Genomic DNA, 22089 nt, shown 5'->3' on the forward strand with positions numbered 1-22089 from the left:
TCACTCACACAGACATTGGTCCATTTCCTGTTCTTGGCATCTCTGTACTTTGTTGGTCCAACTCAGACAGCAATTTTAAGATGTTTAATGCAGCCTGAAGAAGGAAAAGATTGAATTAAATGTCTGCATATAACATGGATGTTTTATGTGTCTGAAGTCACTGAATTAAGCTTTTATATTACTGGTTTTAGGTTGTATTTTTGTTTCAATGATTTCTTCTTTTTATTTAGACTGTATGCCACTTGAGATATTTTTGAAATGTTAGGTGGTTCATCAATGCTTATAAATAAATAATGGATGCACGTTGTGATAAATGGCTGGAAGAATACTGGGCAATGTGTATTAAAAACACCCAACACTCTGCTAAAGTTGGTCATTCATGTACACAGAAATGAAAAGGAATTGTTCCATACAGGATTTCCGTGGCCTCAATTAGCAGACTTGCCATTTTCCCATTTCCAAGCTGCACAGAATGAAGATCATTTCTCATGGATAAACTGGGCAAGTTAGGTATGCAAATGTAAGAACTAGGGCTCAGCATGGGAAGAATGCCCTGTATGTAGCCTAAAGTTCTGGCCAACTCAGAACTCTGAAACTAAGGCTTCTACGACAAAGCTTTTTGCACCACTGTAGGTTTCTCTTTTGTAAGACACACCAGCATGAGATATTTGAGCAGTGAAATCTACTAGGATGGAGCATCTCAGAGAGTTTAAAAGCAGCTGGCTCAGTGAAGATACACTGTTGTTTAATGGGAAAGTGTGCTGGTTCCTAATTCACACTGGCTCCCTCAAGTAGAGCAGCAACAGACACCTACACATTTCACAAACTGTCCTCCATTAGTCAACATTTGTCATCACTCCAATGGGTTTCTCTTGGACCCAAAAAGAAAAAAACCTAAAGATGCCTAATCTAGACTCCCATCCATCTGAATGTTTAAGTGATCACATTGGAGGAAGTTAATGACTGGTCCACAGTTCATTTATATAAAATCAGCTCCACGTTCTCTTACCATATCGTGGCAAGATTCAACATCTTTTCCAATTCCATGGCTGATCAGTGGCGGCTGAGCGGAACAATTTATAAGAGACACAAATTCGTTCTTGTTGTTTTTGGGGAAATCTTTGTATTCAACCTAAGAAAAAAAAGTTTGAATTATTTCCAAACAGGTGTCCCCCAACCCTCTAAGCAAGCTCTTATTTGCTCCCCAGAACTCTCATTAGTACTGCAACATTGATATGGTAACAAGCAGGAGCTTCTCCCAGACAGAAAAAGATCCCTGTTCTTGTCTACTCCAAACCAGTGAAAAGAAAAGAAAAGAAAAGAAAAGAAAAACCTCATCTATCTTTCAGGTGTTCTGCATGTGATGGAGAACTGGAGGTGGGCTAAACTTTCACTCTACTCATGTGAATTGCTTCTTGTTAGAATGGTCCTCTAAAATGTAGGAAAGTGGTACACCAGGAAGGGCTTTTATTGGGCATCTCAAGGAGTATGCTACTTCCCCTATATGCAAGGAGATTGCTTCCTCAGCAACATTCTAAAACTGGAGGAAGCTCTCACCTGCAGGGAGCCTAGTCCAGAAAAAGTCAATTGCATAATTATCCTGATCATGTAGATTGGTACAAATGTAAGAATGGAAAACAAGTCAAAAAGTATGCTGAATCTAAATGTCTCTGAGGAAGAAATTCAGACATACACTTCAACTGCATGAGCTGCCTTCTTCTTCAAAGAGAAGAGGCTCTGGCGCAAGCTATACAGAGATGAACAGAAGTTATTTTAGTGCAGTATTTGATGGACAGGGCTATGTTTTTGTTGAGTAATTAAACAGACAATGCACAAAAAACATAGGAGCAGCCTTCAAGTTGTATACTAGCTGGGAAACGTTCCATTTTTAAAAGTGTAATATATTGGTTTTCAACAATAACTCCAAAAGCATAGGAAACTTTCTGTCTTAGGCAAAAGGCTGACATGCATGAATTGGTACCCGCCCCATGTGGTTTTGTGAAACAAGGTTTTTATTGAGCAAGTCAAATCCTATGAAGAGACACCTTGAATTATGCTGCTTGCAACCGATTTACCTGGATTCCCTGAACACCGGAAAGGTAGTCCAACTGTTCGGAAGGTCTAGTGAGAGGTCCGTGGGGCACATGGCCCGAGGAGCTGTTTTTTAAAATGGTCTCAGCGGTAGGAGAAGTGCCACCGTATAATAGCTCTCTAGCAATCATAGCTGTCACAGTAGCCATGGCAGGATTGGGGGCTGCCCTGTTGAACTCTTTGGTGTGGTGTCCTTGATTAACTCCTACAGCCTGTGCAACCTCAGGGACCATGGGAAGAATGCCAGCAGGAAGCTGCTGATGGCTGAGATAAGGCATCCTGAACTCATCCTCTTTATTACCTAGTAACGAGACAGAACAAACAAAAAAAGTTTCATTAGTTGGCAAGGGTCTGGTCATACACAAAATGGCAGATCACAGAGCACAAAATCCAAAATCGCTTCTGAAATCCAAACCCTATCCTGGCCTTCAGCAAGATGATAACATTCCTTCTGGGTCTAATGTGTTTTATTCTGATAATGATTTCACATTGCTTTTCCCAAAGCACTTTGCAAAAAATAAGGCTAATGTCCCAAGCAATGCCTGATATGAGCCGAAACTTTGAAAGTCTTTTCCAAATAGAAAAATAAATAAATCAGTATTTTAGTTTTATCAGAGTGGGTTAAAAAATAAATAAATCTTGCATCACCCTCTGCGCATGCATTGCTCTGGAAATATACCTTGGGAAATAAGGAAATGGTCAAACCTTTATATTACTGGGCCAGCAAACTTATTTTCACATATGTGTGTACATGCTATGCAAAAATCACAAGGTGGGGAAAACCATAAAGCCACCCAAAGCTTCTCTCGATTCCTGCAGCCCCTGTTAACTCTGCCATCTCAGCTCTCCCCCTGCCTCATGCAGGGAGGGGGCAGCGAATCACAAGAGCAGGTGCCGGCAAAAATCACGATGCAGGAAAAACTGAAGCCAGCCCATGACTCTAAATAGCTCCACACTTATTTCAGACATCGTGATATATTGGTATATTGTGATGTTTAGCTGCTGAAACATCACACTGTTGAAAACCAGATATCGCCAAGCCCTAGTGTCCCCTGGTCTACCTGGGTGACCCATTATACCTATTTAATGCCTAGTAACTACCAACCAAATAGTATGCCCTAACTGACCTTCAATTCTTGATGGCTGAAATCACGGAATGTCAATCTGCTCTGGTACAGCCATCATACCAATAAAATAAAGTAAAAGAAGAATTAAATGAAGGTCACTTACTAGCAGATGTTTCTTCAGAGCCAGGCTCAAAAAACGTTACTTTTCTTCCATCACCTGGCTTCTTTACTGGCGTCTAGCACAAAAGAGAATTATTTGGAGTTGTTATGCCACTGTGCTGAAGAGTCGAGTTTTCTAACAACCTTTCTAAACAAAGGCTGCGCCACTTTGTTCTTACACCACCCTAACAGCAAAAATCAACAACCCAGGGCCATCCCTCTGAACCTAAGAGATGAGACTTGTCCTCATTGCCACCTGATGGAACACTAGGTCATCAGCAATGTTGGGGCAAGCATCTTGTTTCACTCCAAGGGGCCTGCTGAAATGTGTCCATATCCATAGCGGATATGCACTAGTCCATCTGTACAACGACAGGGGGCTAAGATGCTACAATAACAACCTCACTGTTCAAAGCGTCTTAATACGGTAATAAAAACCACATGGTGCGGCAAACGAAAATGCACTGCTCATGGTTTCTCTCTCCTTATGATGCTTATTACACATCGACCTTAAGCTTTTAAACCAGCATTTCCCAAACTTGGGTCTCCAGCTTTTTGGACTACAATTCCCTTCATCATTGGCCACTGGCCCTGCTAGCTAGGGGTGATGGGAGTTGTAGTCCAAAAACAGCTGGAGACCCAAGTTTGGGAAACGCTGGTTTAGACTCGTTTTGGCAACAATGCACGCTATAGAATTGCAAGAAATGCAGGACCTTAATAAAGGACTATATTTGGGATTCAGCACAACCCACATATTATTCACACAGAAAAAATTGGATTTTATAAGGTAAGCAAGATGATGCCTACAACCGAGTTAAGAAACTGAAGTTGTCTAAATCAAACACGTTCAACTCCCAAGAGACTGCGATCTACTCCCACTATTTTAAAAAATGGCAGTGATCTACCCATTGGACATGCCTGGTCTAAATGACCCAGTTTACAACCACCCTGTTGGCCCCAGGACAACAACCCTACACCTGTGAATTTTACAGTCTGGATAATCTTCAGCACACCCTGAACTTGCACAGCCCATCATTTAAGATGTCTTACCTTTTCTTCTGTCTTTAGTGCTGGCTTTGGGGGTTGTGGTTGAGGGACTTTGAATCCTAAGAGCTCCAGCATGTTTTCAGCTGCATTACGCTTTGCTACCTTCTTGTTAGTTCCCATTCCTTCAGCTGTGTGCATGCCAACTTTCACCTAGAAGTATGGAGAAATGGATTATTAGAACAAGTATCTCTTTATGTAGGAAGGAGAAACGAAATGCTGATGATCATTAGTAACGTATCTGTCCAAATATGGCCTTGGAGGATAGCCAAGTTATGGTGCCTCCATGCCTCTGACTGCAGGCACTGACACACAAAGCAGGCAATTCATGCCCCAAGACTTTCCCCCTGGCTTTTATTTTTGTTTTAACGTCCCAAATAAGTTTGGATTCTGGAAGTGTCCAGAGTATAGTATCAAGATAACATGCTTAGAAATCTATTAGTATGCATGTGGCAATCGATTTTGTGCTTTGCAATGATCTCAACATTCTTCAGTCCCTGTAACAGCTCCCCGATGCTATTGCAACATGCTGCTCATCTAAGCAGTTTCTGCATTTACAAAGCACAGAGCTTCCAAAGGATTCTATGAGAATGGACTAGCAGATGAAGACAAGACAAGGCTTCCCAGAATTCTACTTTAAAATTACAGCACACTGATCTCATTATGAACCTTGAAGAATATCAAAATCCAAACAAGGGAGAGAACAGAGGACTGTGCCAGCAGAAGGAGAAGAGGTGGCAAGTGTGGGCTAAGGAGGAATATGGAATATAATAATGTATGGTAACATGATAGGGATGGAGTGTCGAATGAACCTACGACAGCCATGGGAAGAAGTCGTCAGCTATTTCCTGCTTATCTTCACCTCCATAAGAGTTTGGGACACAAAGACAATGCACTCCCAGCAAGAGAAAATAGACTTCAAATCATCACATACTGCTGTCACACAAATAAAAAAGTTCCCCATGACATAAAGACAGCAAAAACCAGAGCTAGCTAGCTGCTAGTTGGCCATGGATAACTCTTCCCTTCCTCCTACCGCCACCACTAGACCAGGCATGGCCAAAATTGGCCCTCCAGCTGTTTTGGGACTACAATTCCCATCATCCCTGACCACTGGTCCTGTTAGCTAGGATGATGGGAGTTGTAGTCCCAAAACAGCTGGAGGGCAAAGTTTGGCCATGCCTGCACCAGACAGCTGCATCACAGGGGCTGGCTGGGGGAAAGAGAAAGAGTGAGCAAGCTCTGCTGCAGCGGCTTCTAGAAGCAACAGTAGCTTTCGGTCAGCAACAGATGCAAGGAGGAAATTATGTGAGCACCATAGTAATACACTGTGTTGAAATTAGCACAGGACTACATTCTGCATAGCATAGGTTGGTTGTCTAATGCAAGGCTCTCATTTATGATAGCCTCTTGGCTTCTGCAGTGCATTTTACATGGGGCTTCCCTTGAATAGTTCAGAAACTGTCATCTGGTCCCACATCTTGTGTGGTTCTCCCCACAGAGATAATATGACATCCATTTTCTATGAACATCACTGTGGGTAAAACATCACTGGGGAAACTCAGCCAGATGGGTGGGGTATAAATAATAAATTATTATTAAATTATTATTATTTACCAGGTGTGCTTCTGGATTCAATTCACTATCTATGCTGATTTTAAACCTTTGAAGTACTCGGTCTGTGATATTTAAAAGTGCATCTGCTCCCACATATATGCCCATCCCACTCCCTTTCTGTGTTAAGATCTACCAGATAGATGGCAGTAGCACCCAAAGCAATATGCATTAAGATTACCCTCTAACCAAAAAATAGGAGTTTCATTTGGTGGTACCACCTACGTTCTGTTTCCCAAGGAAATTCAGCCGCCTCACTCGATTGTAAAAAATGTCTTTGCAGCACCTTAAATATTGCTCTGCCAGGCTGAGAAACTTTGATCAATTATTTAATACAAGATAAACTGCTGCCGTGCATTTTTTATATGAACTGTTTGAGGTTTTTATGATATTCTATTGTGGTTTTATTGCAATCTTGCTTGGAGGGGCCCTCGTGGCCCAAAGCAGCTTATAAATTCAAATAAATCAATTAATTAATTACATGGCTGCCCTGTCCTGGATAAAGTGCTGAGCTCAACACAAACCTGCATCACGAACTCCCTGCGCCTCGGAAGTCCACGTTCTGTGATGAGCATGTACTCTGGCTCCTTCTCTTTCTTCGCTTGCTGTATTTGAGCCAGTCTGCTAATGGGATTCATACCTTGGCCGTATTCGGGACTTGTCTGCAACTTAGATAGAAAAAGCAAGAATCAGCCAACAGTTGGCAAGAGCAGTTCCAATACATCACATTCCCATGAAAACACTCCAGGAGATAGGGTGGTGTTGGGTTGGTGTTTTTTTAACTGTTAACTTTGCTATTGGGTTTTCAGGAAGTATTGGTACATGTTGCAGAGTTACAGACACAGTTGCGAAGAATTATTCTGAATCACTTTAAGAAGACAACAAAACAAAACCAGTATCAACTGCAAACATGGTACATAGACACAGGAAGCTCAAACTGACTCAGGGAAAGGTATCTACAGCATCACAACCTCCAGCGTTCATCAGTAATAAGGTTACGATCACAATTATTTCAGAAATAAATCATACTGAAACAATTTTTGCGTCTCTGGAGGTTTCAGTCCATGTTGTCTAGAAACACAGGTGATGGGGGATACCCACTTACTTGCAAATGAACTGTCTCTATGCTCCCTATGGTGCTGGACCTTTTTTTTTTTTTTTTAAAGGAGATCTGATATACTACATCACCAATTGTGCTCATTAGATTAATCTATGCCTGATTTCTGCACAAGGCTGTTACATGAAAGCTGAACATGCATGCTATGCTTCATACACTAAGAATGCCTACTATGCAAGCCTCCACCAAAACAGTTGCACAAGAACATTTGGTTTACAGATGGCAGCAAACACAAAGCACACGTCCTGGCATTTAGACAAGTTAAGTGCTTCCTTGCTGATACAGAATCACCACTAGTTTGGCATAACAACAGTGAACAAAGAGTTCCAATGACTACAGGCACAGACAGAGGTGTCTGTTATGGTGCAAGACAGCTTCCTTAAACATATCAAGAATTTCCTTCTACAACAGCTGAGGTTTGGCTAAGCACATACTTCTCTCACCTTGACTATTGATTTTGTTTTCTTTTTGATTCGTGGCTTCATTTTCTCAACCGTAGGAAGGGGGGGCAGTTTCTTCAATTCCTCTAGGACTGCTATGGCCGCGTTCTTCTTCGAGATCTTCTTGCTCTTGCCTTCACCCTCACCCATGAATTCTCCCACAGATACCTTCGTTACGAAGCTCTTCATATGAGGGGGACCGCTCTCCCGGGTCACCTGTTTCAGAGGGAAAAACTGAGTGAAAGCGTGATAAACATTTATTAAAAATGGTAGGGTAAAATGGTTGTAGCAAACTTTACTCACATATACTAAACTACAATGGGGGGGGGGGTTAGGGAAGAACAAGGCTAATTTAGACAACATTCCTAATAAAGCGGGAAGTGGCTATATTTTAAAAGCCTCTCAGTACATTACCCCACCCCATGCTGGTTAAAAAGGTAAACCCAGCTAAACTTTACATGCTAAAGACAGTCTTTGCAAGTCTTATTTTATTCAGTATGTACCAAGTTAGTCTTTTGGGGGCACTACGTTTTGCCCCAACTACAAATATTTAGGTCTGTGGCAGTTTTTACTTAAAAAAATTAAAAGGCTATAAACCTTGGCATGCATCCATGCTTAACGTTAAGCAAATATCCCAATATCAATTCATAATAAAGCAACAAAGGGACATATTTGGTACTGAATAAATTTTCTTTTTTCTTGCACTCTACACACAATAAACAGCAAGACAGTACATTCTTAAACAGAAAGAAATTACATTAGATATTTATACTCTCATAACAGGATAATTCAACTTGCCCATTCTTCTAATCCTTTCAATAGCCTTACCCACTGAATCCAACTAACAAGAGTGGACTTCCATTTATGGGAAGAGCTCCTTCCCCTTGCAATGAAGTCCCTTTCCACTGCAGCCCTCATGCACCTGCACATCTGCTTCTGAGGCCTGGAGGAACCTTTGGAGTCGGGTGGTACACAGTGTGGGGGCTGCAGCAAAGGGGAAATCAGTGACACCCTCCCTCCCACTCACATAAGCAAATATATCTGCGACATTTTATGACATTAGTGGCATCTGCCATTCCTTCCAAATACATTGGAAGAATTTAAATGCCGCCAGCACACAGCTTCTCATAATTCCCCTTTTAATGGCTTTCCGCTACAAAACAAAACTACTGGACCCATGGAAAGAGAATCAGGATATATTTTAACACACGATTTTAAAGCCCAGCTGTATTCCGCCCCAAATTATCTCCCCCCACCCGCCAAGTAGTGCTACCTTCAGTATTCTAAAGTAAAACCACTTTTAGAGCAATTAACTAAACCTACCTCAAAATTCACAGGCAAGTTCCTTTTAAGTGCAATCTCAAACACTTGGCTTATTTCAGATTTATTGAGATTTTCATCATCTGGTTCTCTGCCATTAATCTAAGAGAAGAACAATGATATTGAAGAAGCTTCTTTTGCACCGACTCACTAACAAATCTGCCACACACAGTATCTAAGGTTAGTATCATAATATTAAACATGATTTTCTCCACTCAACCCCCAGGAGCAGATTAAACTGAAGGCTCAAGGACAGTTTTCATCACGAGTGCCTGACATGCCAAGGAGATTTTCCAGAGTTATTCCCTTGTCTGAAAAATCTACGGGGAAACAGCCAGCAGTTCCAAAAGATGCACATGAAGCATGGGAGAGGTTAATTTTGGTGTCTACATGAAATTACTTGCAGGCAAACTGTAAAAACTGGCAATAAAGTTCAGAGCTTTATAAAATACATTTTCAAAATACAAGCCCAATGTTATTTACCCATTTTCAGCTTTTCCAATTTCAGGCCATTATTAACTCAGAGAATATCTGCGTGCCTGAGGGGAGTGTTGTGCCTGGGTTTGCCAACCACAGACTCCCTACCCCACCCAATGCCGCATGGAAAGCTCCTTTTATAAAGGTCAGTTTTCAAAAGTGGTCTGCTGTCTAGCACAGGAGCTGCAACTAAAAGGGAAGAAGCAGCAATTAAATCCACTGGGTGCACCCAACTCTTTACAAACACCTAATGCAGTCCTTTGGAGCTGAATTGTGGTATTCACCCAGTGAAGACTGGAGTCATATGACATTCCCTTGCTTGAGGAGAAATACTATTTTCTATTGCAACAACTAATCTCTCAGGGAGTTTTCTGCATAGTATTTGCTTCCTATATCTGCCATGCCTTTCAGAATGACAGTTCTGGCATTTAAGTAGTCAGTGGAATGTCCTTTTCTACTTAGATTATTGTGCTCCAAGGGAAGGGAAAATAAGCTATGCAGAACACACTCAAGACACCACACAAATCATAATCAGCAGACACTCTAGCTACGGAAGTTTCAGCAGACATTTTATACACACAGAGACACACAGTACAGTCCACGAATGCTAAGAATTAGCAAATGTGATTGAGAGAGTTACTTTGGAAAACTAGTGGTTCATTATTTATTTCTGACGTTTTACCAAATGGTCCCAGGGCAGAAATACAAACATCCTTAAAGACGAAGAAAATCAATAAAACTAAAATAACGTTTTATTTGTTCATCAAGATTTATATACCACTTAATCAGAAAACTAAGTGGATTACATAAATAATTTAAAATATTTGTAAGTAAATACTCAATGAATCAACAGCTTTTTAAAACAAGTAATATAAAAGTAAGTGATCAATAAAATAAGACAATCTATATCTAAGCAGGCAATAATAAAATGTAAACCGTGAGGCTCATTAAAACCCCCCCTCTACACTCAAAGACGTTATGTTTTGTTGAGTCTTTCTTCACCTACTCAAAAACGCATCCCATCTCTTCCAGTATTAGAAAGCCAAACAAAGGGAGGGGAGGGCTCTAAAGCTTCACCTTAAAAGCTAAGCATTTAAGTTATGGGACTTCTCTCTATCTATAAAAAGACTCCCCAATGCAAGCTAAGACCTTGAATCTCTTTTCTACTTATTTTACTACCATGGATTTAAAAAAATATACAGACTGATGCAACATTGCCAAATAAGCCCAAGTTTGGAGAATTAGTGGCTCAGTTATTTATTAACCGGGGAATTATAGTACAGAGGAGATAATGGCAGAATGCCAGGCTGTAAGATCAAGGAAATCAAATGTTCTGACTGAGCCATTTTTAAGGTGCCAGTTTATGATTTGATTCTTCAAACAAGCTCCATTCATAAAGCAGCAATCACTTTTAGGCCTATATAAAGCCATGCATATACGAAACTCTGAACACATGCTTCAGATAATTCATAACAATTAACAAGCATGCTGATGAGGATATTGAGGTTGAAAGCAAATACACACGCCCTTCTAGAGTCCGGGCAAAACAGCCATGCAGTGGTACACACAGCAAAAGTACAATAATCTTTCCAAATAACTATCATGCAAAATTAAGTTAATTGGAGCTAGCTAGCGGAGCAAATGGTCCGTGGGGCAAAGCAAAGCTCTGGTCCATGGGGTCACGAAGAGTCGGACATGACTGAACGACTAAACAACAACAACAGCGGAGCAAATGAGAATGTAAGAGAAGTTAAAGCAGAGAACAGTTCTTTAGAATTTTATTTTGCTGTAAACAGGAAATAATGTAAGGGGTAGAGGAAGAAAAAACTCAACACACTATTTAAGAAACATCTATGCACACACGGAACGTATGAAGGTCCCAGAATTTGATCTCTCTAGTTAAGAAGGCCTCAGAGAGCAGTGTGAGAAGACTGCTTGTTCCAAGCCCCTGAAGAACTGGTGCTGGTCAAGGTAAACTTTATTAAAGTTAATACTTCAGGCAGCTTCTAAGGCAATGCCAAATTAAACAGTTTAATGTTCATCCAGATGCATCTGCAAAATGAGATGATGTCAGTAATTCAGTTCTGCTTTGGCTGCAAGCTGGCTATATTATTCTTCATGTAACCCAAGTTATGGGTAAGGTAGAATATGGAGTTTCAATGCAGTTCTGATGCTGATGATTACGGAAAAGAATTATGCTGTATTTTCAAAGTAGTGACAGCTTTAGCAATAACGTTCTGCAGCCAACACTGCGTGGAACCTATTTATAGAATTCCAGTTGCTGTTCCAGTACTACTTAAATATACTCTGTGGGAAAACTGGTCTCCCATTCACAATTTCTACAGTGTCTCAAAGACTTGACAGCGGTTGCTCCAAAATCTGAAATCAATTTAACTCCAGCACAGACTTGACTATAGATCTACCTCGAGTTACGCCATTGTGTACTCTCCGTTATTCTAAACTGAACTAAATATAACCTGGGGCCCAAATTCGTTTTTTAAACTTACTACCAAATCCAAATATTGAGCTCATTTCCCACCCTCGCTCCAAATTCTGGGTAGATCCACTTATATACCCCAAAGCCTTGACTTTGAAGATGTAATTTTCACAATGCAATATAGTTAAGCCACGCAATGACCGAGGCACCATTTTATGAGACCTGCTGTATCTGTGACACATTCTCTAGGCTGAGATGCTTAAAACCAGTGAGGAGCAGCTGGCTGGTTGGGTCTGCCTTGGGGCAATGCAAGGAACGGAGAAGGGAAGAATAGCAGCCTTGGAGGAGGCCAAAAGTCTGCAAATATCTTCCCTCTTTACCTTGCTAGCACTTGAGTAACTGATGCATTTACACTTCATTAGTGACAGGGCTGTCAAGCAGAGAGGTACCACAGTTCACTATGGCTAAATAGGGGAACCACCAAGTGCCACAGACAGGCTTATCATAAGCGACAGAAAAATATGTGAGTGCAAGCCTTCACACATTAAAGCAACAGCATTTGGGGGCAAACCAAAAAGCTAATTTCAAAACAGTTAACTTCTACTATGTTTTAGACATACTACCTCCGGTTTTTCAGGCAAGGGCTCATTTTGCAGGATTTTCAGTGCTTTAGCAGCCGCGTCATGTTTAGCAGCCTGTCTTGTTCTTCCTTTCCCGTGAAACTGCTGTCCCCCAATGGAGAGCTCCACTTGGTAGAGCCAGGGTCCCACAGGAAATGGATAGAAGTACCTGAAAAGAGAAAGACTTGACATTTCAGGCCTGGAGGGGGGTGTACAAGGTCATCCTTGCCAGCAGACAGGGCTCAAATAAAGCGTTAAGTGGAGAAACAGCGCTGAACACAATGAATCAACTGTTGGCCCTCAAAAGTTTGACTGCAGCACTTACAGTGCAGACACTGCATGACTAGAAGCATTAACATTAAAGCCAGAAGCACAAAGCTACCAACACACATTAAACATTTCTGAACTCAACCAGCAAGTTAAGCTATTAATATATTCGGCTGCATTCAATAGAACATTTGTTTTTAAAAAGTTACAAGCTCAGGCCCGTAAATTCTGCCCACTTTATTTAGGCCAACTGAACCTACAAGAAAAAGGAGACTGGCTGTTTAGTGTAGCGTGCCCCCATCCCCCCCCAAAATATGCAGACCACCATTTTCACTTCCTAGCTTTTGTTTTCACATTTTCGAATGATGTTGCTTTTTGGAGGAGGAGGAGGTTGCAGGGATGTTTATCACACTGCAAAGGAAAAGATTTGGGAGCAAAAAAGAAGAAAAAGGTGTATGGCTCCTTTCAACAGCTTGGGTCCATAATAGCTTAAGGACAACCTGAGCCCTTATATCTCAGCTTGATCACAGAGATAATCCAGGAGTGGTGTTAGTTATTCAGCAGTCCGACCGGTTACAACCAGAATTCAAGGATTTAGTGTCGCCAGTCCCATTCTGCGGAATACACCTTCGCTGCTAGTTTTCAAGTGTCCTTGGAAGACCTTTTTTATTCCATCAGGCCTATTAGGTTGTTTACGTTTTCTTAAGTAGAGCCAGTGATTTTAATTATTATTTTTCAATAGTATTTTATATTTTGTTGTATCTGCATACGTTGCTGTATACGACCTTGACTTTTTGTAAAGAGGGTAAGACGGCATGAAACCAGTTTTCCCTTTGCATCTAGAAACAAAGAGAATGGGGTGCTTTAAATAAAGAGTTCTAAAAGCGTTTATGAAGCCTCACCAGGGAGACTGAGGCTGTTGCCAGGAGGCTGTAGAAGTGTGGCTTAATTGGCGTGGGGGCAAAGTGCCAACCTTCTCATTCTCCAATAGTGTGCAGCAGGCGTACTCCCATCCGCTACACCAAATGTAGTACTTAGAAAGGCTGAGGGGTGCAACCCCCTCCTCCCAAAATTCTGCTCCTCTAAGTGGATCTTGGCTCTCAGCCTTTTCTCTGGTGTGTCCTCTATTCCAGATACCATGGATCTTTGGACAGCTGAATCATCCATTTTTTCTTCTTCACTATAGCTAAGCTTGGGAAGGCTGTGGTATTATTTTGGTGATTCAGAACTGGGGTTTTGCAGTGCAGCAATAGCTGGCCATTACAGTGGACACTTGGGTTGAGAACGTGATACGTGCGGAATGCACGTTCGCAACCCGCAGCGGCGCATCTGTGAACGCGCAGGTTGCGATTCAGTGCTTCTGCGCATGCGCAAAGTGTGATTTGGTGCTTCTGCGCATGCACGACCGCCAAAACCCTGAAGTAACCCGTTCCAGTACTTCCGGGTTTTGGTGGTCCGTAACCCAAAAAAACGCAACCTGAAGCGTCTGTGACCCGAGGTATGATTGTATTGTGGAACCAGATGTTTTGAATGGTTGCCTTTTAACTGTCTGTGCAGCTCATGCATAAAACCTGCTTGTCCTAGGACACTGCTTCTCAAAGGGTGTGTGGCATGCCACACTTGCGTGGCAGGAGAGGATGGCAAGTGTGGCAGGAAGGTTCAATGACAATCATCAAATAAATATTTTAACATTTTAGTGTAGTATAGTAGAATATCAATTTATTTATTTTAATTTTAGGGATATGGATATATTTTCAAAATGAGAGCAAAAGCATCAAGTGATATTGAGGACAATCCTAGTTGTGATCCAAAATCACCGTTCGAACAGAGTGCTAGAGAAGACCCATTTAATTTGACACTGCTGGCAGGCCCAAGCAAACATCCAAACAAGAAAGTTTGTCAACAATATGCGGATAGCTATTTTGAGTCTTGATTTCACATGGAATGGAGAGGAAAACGTCCCTCAGCCACGTGTTTGGGAAGCTTTTCCCAGTCCAATATGGGCAAAGACAGGATGAAGACATCTGTTGTCAAACATGGAAATCTGGCAAACAAGAATTTTCAATATTTCGAAAGGCTTTTGGAACAGCAGAAATGTCAATGATCTTGTTTTGAAAAACGAGTAGAAGTCTCAGATAAGATGCAAATTATATCTTACCAAGTGGCTGAATTGACTGCTCAACAGACAAAACCACCTTGTAATCTACGGACGAAGGGTGGTATACAAATTTAATTAATAATAATAAACCACATACAATAGCTGACAAAATGATTAAGCCTGCTATAATACAAAAGATTAGAAAAGAGAAAGGATTCTTCCTGTTGATGAAGAGATGAGAGTTTGGTTCTTGCAAATTAGACCTAATATAAATGAGATTACTCAGCAAAAGCAAGATCATAAATGTACTTAAGGTACATATGTAAGAGGTTCACTTATAATTATATTTTGGGAATGATTCATGTTCTTATGTAGCTGCCTTGTTTAACGCTTTCTGGATGTCACGTGATCATACTATGAAGCACTTGTGTTCTGCTGTTCTAAGTCAAGCACTGGTAGGAGTTGTTTCTTTTTGTTTTCCAGTGTATTTATTAACAAAAAATAAAATAAAAATAAAAATGGTGCGGCATGGCACAAGCAAATTTTTATTCTGAAAGTGTGGCCCAGAGAAATAAGTCTGAGAATCACTATACTAGGAAGACAAGTGCAGTATTCTTGAAAAGTACCAAAATTGTGAATTTGAAAGAGTGTGATCGGAGGACTTCATTACAGGAGAGTGAATAATGGCATGACATACCGTGGGGGATAAGCACCACCTCTCATACTGTAGTTGTAAGTGGACCTCATCTCTGTGTAAGGATCTATAGGCTTGTACATTGGTTTCTTTCCCAGCTTCATACAAAGCGCATTCAGCTCCACTGTGGGGGTTACACTATCTAAAGAGAAGAAGATAAAGCAACTGTTAAAGGTGGAGGTCAGAGAGAATTCCACACTGTGCCTCAGACATTCATTCCCTCAATAGCTAGGAGTAAACTTGAGAAGCATCAAAGGGATGGGTGGTAGGAAGAGAAGGTCATGTGTATTAAATAAGGACAGAAAGCAATTTGTCATTTAAATTTGTTCAGGGGAGGCATGCTTATTTTACAGAAACCAAGTGTTAATGCAAATGCCATGTGAATAGATTTTTGATGCAGCATATAACTTGATTTGTATTTGCAAACTGATATTTAAATACTGGCATTTGACTGGAAAGCCTAGCACTATATGCATGGAATATAGAAGACATGCTGTTCTTCAAACTGAAGGTTATCATTACTACAAAAGCTTGCATTACACATGCTTGGTTTAATATAAACACCTTTTCCCCTCACTGAGAGCTCACATGCTGCCCACATCGATCTTTTATCTGACTGCACGCCTCTTCTTATTTGCATATACCTTGGCACTGTTTGCAAATTCTCAATTCTGGAGAATTAAAATCAATGGCAGAAATCCAAAATCTACACCTGGGCTTCAAGTGAGCTGGAGCATTCCAGCATCCATGCCCCCAACAACCACCCAAGCCATAGTCTATGTGCTTCAGAAGTCACCATGAAGGTCAGAGAAAACTCCATAGCAGCATCTGGTGCAGTGCAAGGGGCTGCAGCTGGAAGGGGACAAAAAACCCCACAAATCCTTTACAAGTGCACGGAGGCATATTAAGCACATGCATGGAGCTCTCTGGACTCCATCCAAGATTCTGAAAGACCTCAAAAACCACAAAGAGCTCTCTAGAGTTCTTTGTCTTGATTAAATATCACTATTTCTCCAGAGACTTACACAACTGTCAGGCAATATGAGTTTTAAAAGCTCATATTCTCCAGATAAAAAGCAACAAAATGTAATAAAGCACACTTGAATAAGGAATTTATCCAATGAAGTGTTAATACAGCTTGTCTATCAGTAGAAAATGTATTACTGTGAACCAAATTAAGGGAAGACAGGAGATGTTGCCGCCTTGTATCTTAAAGCTGTATATTCTTATCTAACCCCCCCCCCCCCAAATGGCTTAAAACAAAGCTGAGAAGGAAGACTAAAAAGCCTGGTATGGCGGGGCAAGTGCAACCATAGTTGAGGACAGATGGCAGCAGAGCCAGGGGCATTAGAGAAAGGCAAGGAGCTGGGAGATTTACTGAAGACCCACACATTTCAGCAAGTCTACATAAGCTGTCAACTGTCAAAAACAGCAGCGTCCCCTTACCCACCCATCCCTAGCAATCTTCCCTTGACACCAAGGAGTTTTGGAAGCAGTTTGTGACATGGCATGGGGATCTGTTTTCAAAAGGAAAAACGTAAAATAAAAATTCCACAGCACATCCAAGATCTTGGTGGCATAAACAACCTATCTCCAAGCTCATTCCATGCATCAAAATGATGTCATTTCCTTTGAAGGAAAGCTAATTATAACTAACTCATAGGCATATTACTCTATGGGCAACCAAGTCCTGCAACCTACCATTTAATCCCTGATTTCTAGGATTATCATCACCTGGTAAAAGAGCGCACCATGCCATCTTCTGCACTCCCTGTGACAAAAGTCTTTTAAATTGAGTTAGCTTCTTCATGCAAACCAACTTTTTTCTCTAAACTTTAAGTCTCTCCCTAGTTAGCTGCTTGCTTGATTTCTTTGCTGGCGAATTTATTACAATCATAGCCAGGTGTGTTAATAGTGCATCATGTAGCCAGGGGAGAGAACTGCCTCCTACCTACATTAGTGTAAGATTAGGAAACCTTATTTGCACACACTACAACTGGAACAGAAACCACAGAGCCTAGGACTTGCTGATCAGAAGGTCGGCGGTTCGAATCCCCGCAACGGGGTGAGCTCCCGTTCCTCGGTCCCTGCTCCTGCCCACCTAGCAGTTCAAAAGCACATCAAAGTGCAAGTAGATAAATAGGTACCACTCCGGTGGGAAGGTAAACGGTGTTTCCGTGCGCTGCTCTGGTTCACCAGAAGCGGCTTAGTCATGTTGGCCACTTGACCCGGAAGCTGTCTGCAGACAAATGCCGGCTCCCTCGGCCTATAGAGCGAGATGAGCGTACAACCCCAGAGTCGGTCACGACTGGACCTAATGGTCAGGGTTCCCTTTACCTTTACAACTGGAACAAGCCTTAAAACTGCCTCACTGTGGCTGACCTGGACTGGCCATGTCAAATATGCATTTAGCCATCCCTTTTTCTTATGAGACTAACCTGTTGCCTAGAGTGCTTTCAGTGGAAGTCTGGTAGACATGGGGAAAGCTTCCTGTTTCCATTTATCCCTGTTTGACTTACTGCAAGCACGGTGTAAATAAACAATAGTATTTTCTGCAAACATTGGGGGCTGTTCCTGGGTAAATAACTTCAGACAGATCAGAAAGTTTGCATTTGTATACATTTCTTATCTTTTCTCAGTTTTGGAAATATTTAGTATTATATAGTAGAATGCTTTTTTGTTTTTTTACATAAGAGGAATAAAGAAAACCAATGTAGGCAACAGAAATTAAAATAGCATATGAAATATGGGTAGTTTTCTACATAGTGATATGTTCAATCAATGCAAGGATTGTCCCTTTTGCAACAGATCCCTCTCCCTCTGCTACCCTCCTAAATCCTTTCTTGGCTTTCCTCTAGCCCCCTTCTGGAGCAGATTTGGGGATGACACAGGGCACACCTTGAGCTAGCACAATTATTTAGTTCCATATGGCCCCATGGCTCCATTATTACTCTTCTGGTTTTTCTACAGGGTCTGCTAGGCGAAGCACAGTAGAGGAAGAACAGAGCTAATATTCTGAAGTGAACGTCCAGACTGGCTTTGAATTATATATACTTGCACATGCCAGGACCAGTTTGGTGCCATTCTCTCAGTTCATGTGCACAAGAAAGCCATACCACACAATGGAAAATGAGTTTATTAGTTTTTTAATTTGTCCCTTGCTGAAATGAATTGTTTTCAGTCAGCTTCTCAGATACTGCAAATTGCCACTTATTTTTGTACTAAGCGTCCATCAATGCTCCTTACAAATATTTCCAATTCTAATTGATAACAATCCTTGCAGCCATAGAGTTAAGAAGCTAGCCAATTCCTTGTCCATATCACTTTCACAGTGCAAAGTAAATCCTGTTTTCCTTCAATACTTTATTTTTATGTTTAAGTTACAATTATATGTCTTTGGGTCAATTCAGACTCAAGCTACTCATGATACTGGCTTTGGGTAACATTACTAAATTTCTCCCTGAGACAGCACTGGGTTTTTTTGTTTGCTCCTTTTTATAAATAGTAAAATGACTGATACTTAAAGAGTTCTCCTGGGGCTGCAGAGCTGGAGGGCAGCACACTCTAGTCTCTGCCATTGGCAATCAAGGATTACTGCCTCACAAACAACATCATGGCAAGTGGAGAGCAACCGAAACAAGCAGAGTTGCTGGAAGCTCTATTCCCCCACCTTATTTGCAGAAAGAACACTTGGATTCCCAGCTGCCTGCTGTCCTGAGACTGCAAAAGCAAGAGGAAAGACGACACTACCCCAACCAATTGATCTCCAAGCAAGAGCACCAGCAAAGGAAAACCAACCTGGCCCGGACTGGATATAAATGCTTGTAGCTCACCACTTTGTGCAGGGCTTCAACCAATCTTCCTCTTTTGCCTTTTACCTCCCTGCCCCTGTAAACCTTGCCTTTCTAGTCTGTAAGTCTAATGGCAGGGCATGTCTCTTCTTTTTTTTAATGAGCCTCTTGGGGAGACAATAAATGTCTGAAAAACTGGATGAGAATATGGAAAATAAACAGAACTATCAAGGTTTTGTGCTCCAGTGAAACCCCGAAAAAAACTGTGAGGTTAAGTAGTAACTTTGCACCATCACTTTATCATATTCCTGCTCCCTTGTCAAGGCTAACAATGCATACACCATTCAGCTTTAGAGAAAATTCCAGGGGCAAGATGCAAAGGTGGCAAAAGGCACCATGAGTTACTGATAAAAGCATGACTTAGTCTAACTTGGATACTCGGCAGACACCAGTGGTGGATTCTTTTTGGCAGCAGGTTAAGCCTTTTTACACTGGTGTTTGGGTCATGCCAAATATAGTCTGGAGTGGGATCTGCCTAGGAGGTGGTTTGATTGATGATTGACATTTTATCCTGTTTTATGGAATAGGTACCCCACTCCGAGATCAACTGATGTAAGGTGGGATACAAATATATTAATTAATAAAATAATGCCAAGCAAAGCCTTCAAAGTCTAAGAAGTGGAAGCATTCTGGAATCCAAAATTTTTAACCACAGAACTTTGGATTCAGAGGGCTAAAAGCTGATTGCACAATGGGTATCAGCCGACACAACTGTATGCTACTTTAGCACATCTGTGTTCAGGTAGTGGGAAGTTTCTGGCTGTTATATAACCAGGAATTGATGGTTGGCTGTTGTCATGTGATATATAGGGTTGTTGTTTTTTGGCTTTTAAGGAAATTTTATTGAATATTGTATTTTTATTGTTTCCATGTAAACGGCCTTGAATTTTTTTATTATATTAAGCAGCATATAAATATTTGTTACAAATACTTAAACATGATCGCCATAGGATGCAATTATATAATGGGCAAATTCAGGGGCAGCTTAGGTGTACAGTATGTACACTGTACCACTGCAACATCAAGTGATGGCTCACATCACTGTACAACCCATGTTAGCTGTATGTACCTGGGTTCTTTCCTTCATTACGTGATGGGCGAGCTGTAGGTTTAGGAAATCTCGTCCCTTCCAAAGCTTTGGCAGCAGCTGCATGTTGAGCTTTCTTAATACTAGTTCCTTCAGCTTCCCAGTGCTGGTCCCCAAGAGTCAGCTGCACTGTAAACACCTAAGAATGAGAAAGAAGTTTTTACTGCAACAACTCACCGCCTGATCTTGCATGCGTGTGATATTTTAATAGTCTGAACACACACAGGTCAAAAGGCACAGGTACAGGACTGATCACTCTAAAGCAGGGGTGGCCAACTCCCAAGAGACTGAAATCTACTCACAGAGTTTAAAAACTGGCAGTGATCTACCCTCTTTTGGGGGGTTCAGGTTAAAGAGCTTCTTTGGGGGAGCCAGTGATCTACCGAAGACAATCTACCGGTTGGACATGCCTACTATAAAACAACTACTTCATGAAACACTATTAAACCATAGGAAAGAAAAGTCGCATGAATTGTTGTAAAAGTATCCAATGTATTTAAAATGTTTTTTTCTACTGTGGCCAAGGACTTTGTGGAAAGTAATGCACAGAACCAAAGGGATCCAGAAGGCTGCATCCCGGGAGCTACCATGTGCACACCGAGACCTCCAAGGCCCTTCCTCCCTACCACATTATCGAATGCTGCCCATTAAGTTGCTTCTTAAAGCAAAGAAATCTGGAAACCTTGAAAGCTCTTGTGGGAATGCAGGGCCTGAGGCCATGCAAGGCTATAAATGATAAAATAAGTACTTTGAATTGCATGCTGCTGTTTCCAAACAGTGTGCTTTATTGGACTTCTCCTTTACTATTTCCTCCCCCCTCCGTTTTCTTTTGCAGCTGGGTTTGGATACTGGGGTGAAGTGCAACTACCTGCTTAAGCCAGCTGGATTTCAGCAAAGGGCCAAACCTACACTACTTCCCACCCTTCCAAGCTGGTTGAATGCTTGATATTGTTTTTCTTTTCTTTTATTATTTTATGTTATTTTCTGTGCATTTAACTGTTTTTATTACATTTTGTACAGTGCCCTGAGATGTGTGTGGAAGATAATAAATAAATAACGCCCACTGAGTTATATTAGTAGCACCAGCTTAAAAATAAAATCAAGCTGTGCACTGGAAGCTGTGTCAGGCTAACAGACCTCTCAGGTTTGTTTTACTTCACACACACACACACACACACACACACTCATCGTTTTACTATAAACATGGAAGTCAGACAGGCAATGTTTACCTTCGAGTGAGCTGGACCCTGCTCACTCAAAAGCTTATACTCAGGCTGAATCTTGTTAAAACGGGCTAACTCATTCACAAGACACATTGGGGTTTTCTCTTTGGGGTTTGCCATGTTAGAAGGAACTGAAAAGAAAAGACCAATAGCTACTTCAGCATGGAGAAATCAATCTGATCTCTCAGTATTATTCTACATTCACAGAAGCACTTAAGGACTTTAGCACTCAAAGCTGGGAAAACACCGCACAGAGGCTTAGACTTATAAAATTAAGTGGCTTTCTACAGAAGATGCCCAAAGTAAATTGGTTTCAGAGAATGTTAATTTAGTTGTCCAGAATGCCAGATAAAAGTTGATTGTAAGACTAACTCTAAGGATCAGACAGTGAGTGAACGTTGCAATATAAGGAAAGATCAAACTAATTTGCTTTGCAACAAAACTAGCTAGGTGCCTGCATCATCGAGTTGATGTTTGAAAGCC

The 22089-nt window shown here is 41.2% G+C and overlaps 1 protein-coding gene across 4 annotated transcripts in view; it reads right to left on the minus strand.

The window, feature by feature from the left end:
• The window catches only part of STAU1 (staufen double-stranded RNA binding protein 1), a 40134-nt gene that overhangs the window by 2431 nt on the left and 15614 nt on the right, over positions 1-22089 (minus strand). For 2 of the 4 annotated variants that reach the window (XM_081867691.1, XM_081867692.1), the window contains 12 exons: positions 21613-21737; positions 20366-20522; positions 15449-15587; positions 12390-12555; positions 8856-8954; positions 7536-7766; positions 6500-6643; positions 4368-4514; positions 3322-3394; positions 2076-2392; positions 1010-1132; positions 9-94 (listed from right to left, as the gene is read on the minus strand). In XM_081867691.1, the coding sequence (XP_081723817.1) occupies positions 9-94; positions 1010-1132; positions 2076-2392; positions 3322-3394; positions 4368-4514; positions 6500-6643; positions 7536-7766; positions 8856-8954; positions 12390-12555; positions 15449-15587; positions 20366-20522; positions 21613-21737 (1807 nt within the window). The remainder of the gene's footprint in view (positions 1-8; positions 95-1009; positions 1133-2075; positions 2393-3321; positions 3395-4367; positions 4515-6499; positions 6644-7535; positions 7767-8855; positions 8955-12389; positions 12556-15448; positions 15588-20365; positions 20523-21612; positions 21738-22089) is intronic. The other 2 variants (XM_081867693.1, XM_081867694.1) reach the window with 2 other exon arrangements.

This window comes from Podarcis erhardii, assembly GCF_964252035.2.
Source record: "Podarcis erhardii genome assembly, chromosome: 6".
In the NCBI taxonomy this organism is placed as follows: Eukaryota; Metazoa; Chordata; class Lepidosauria; order Squamata; family Lacertidae; genus Podarcis; species Podarcis erhardii.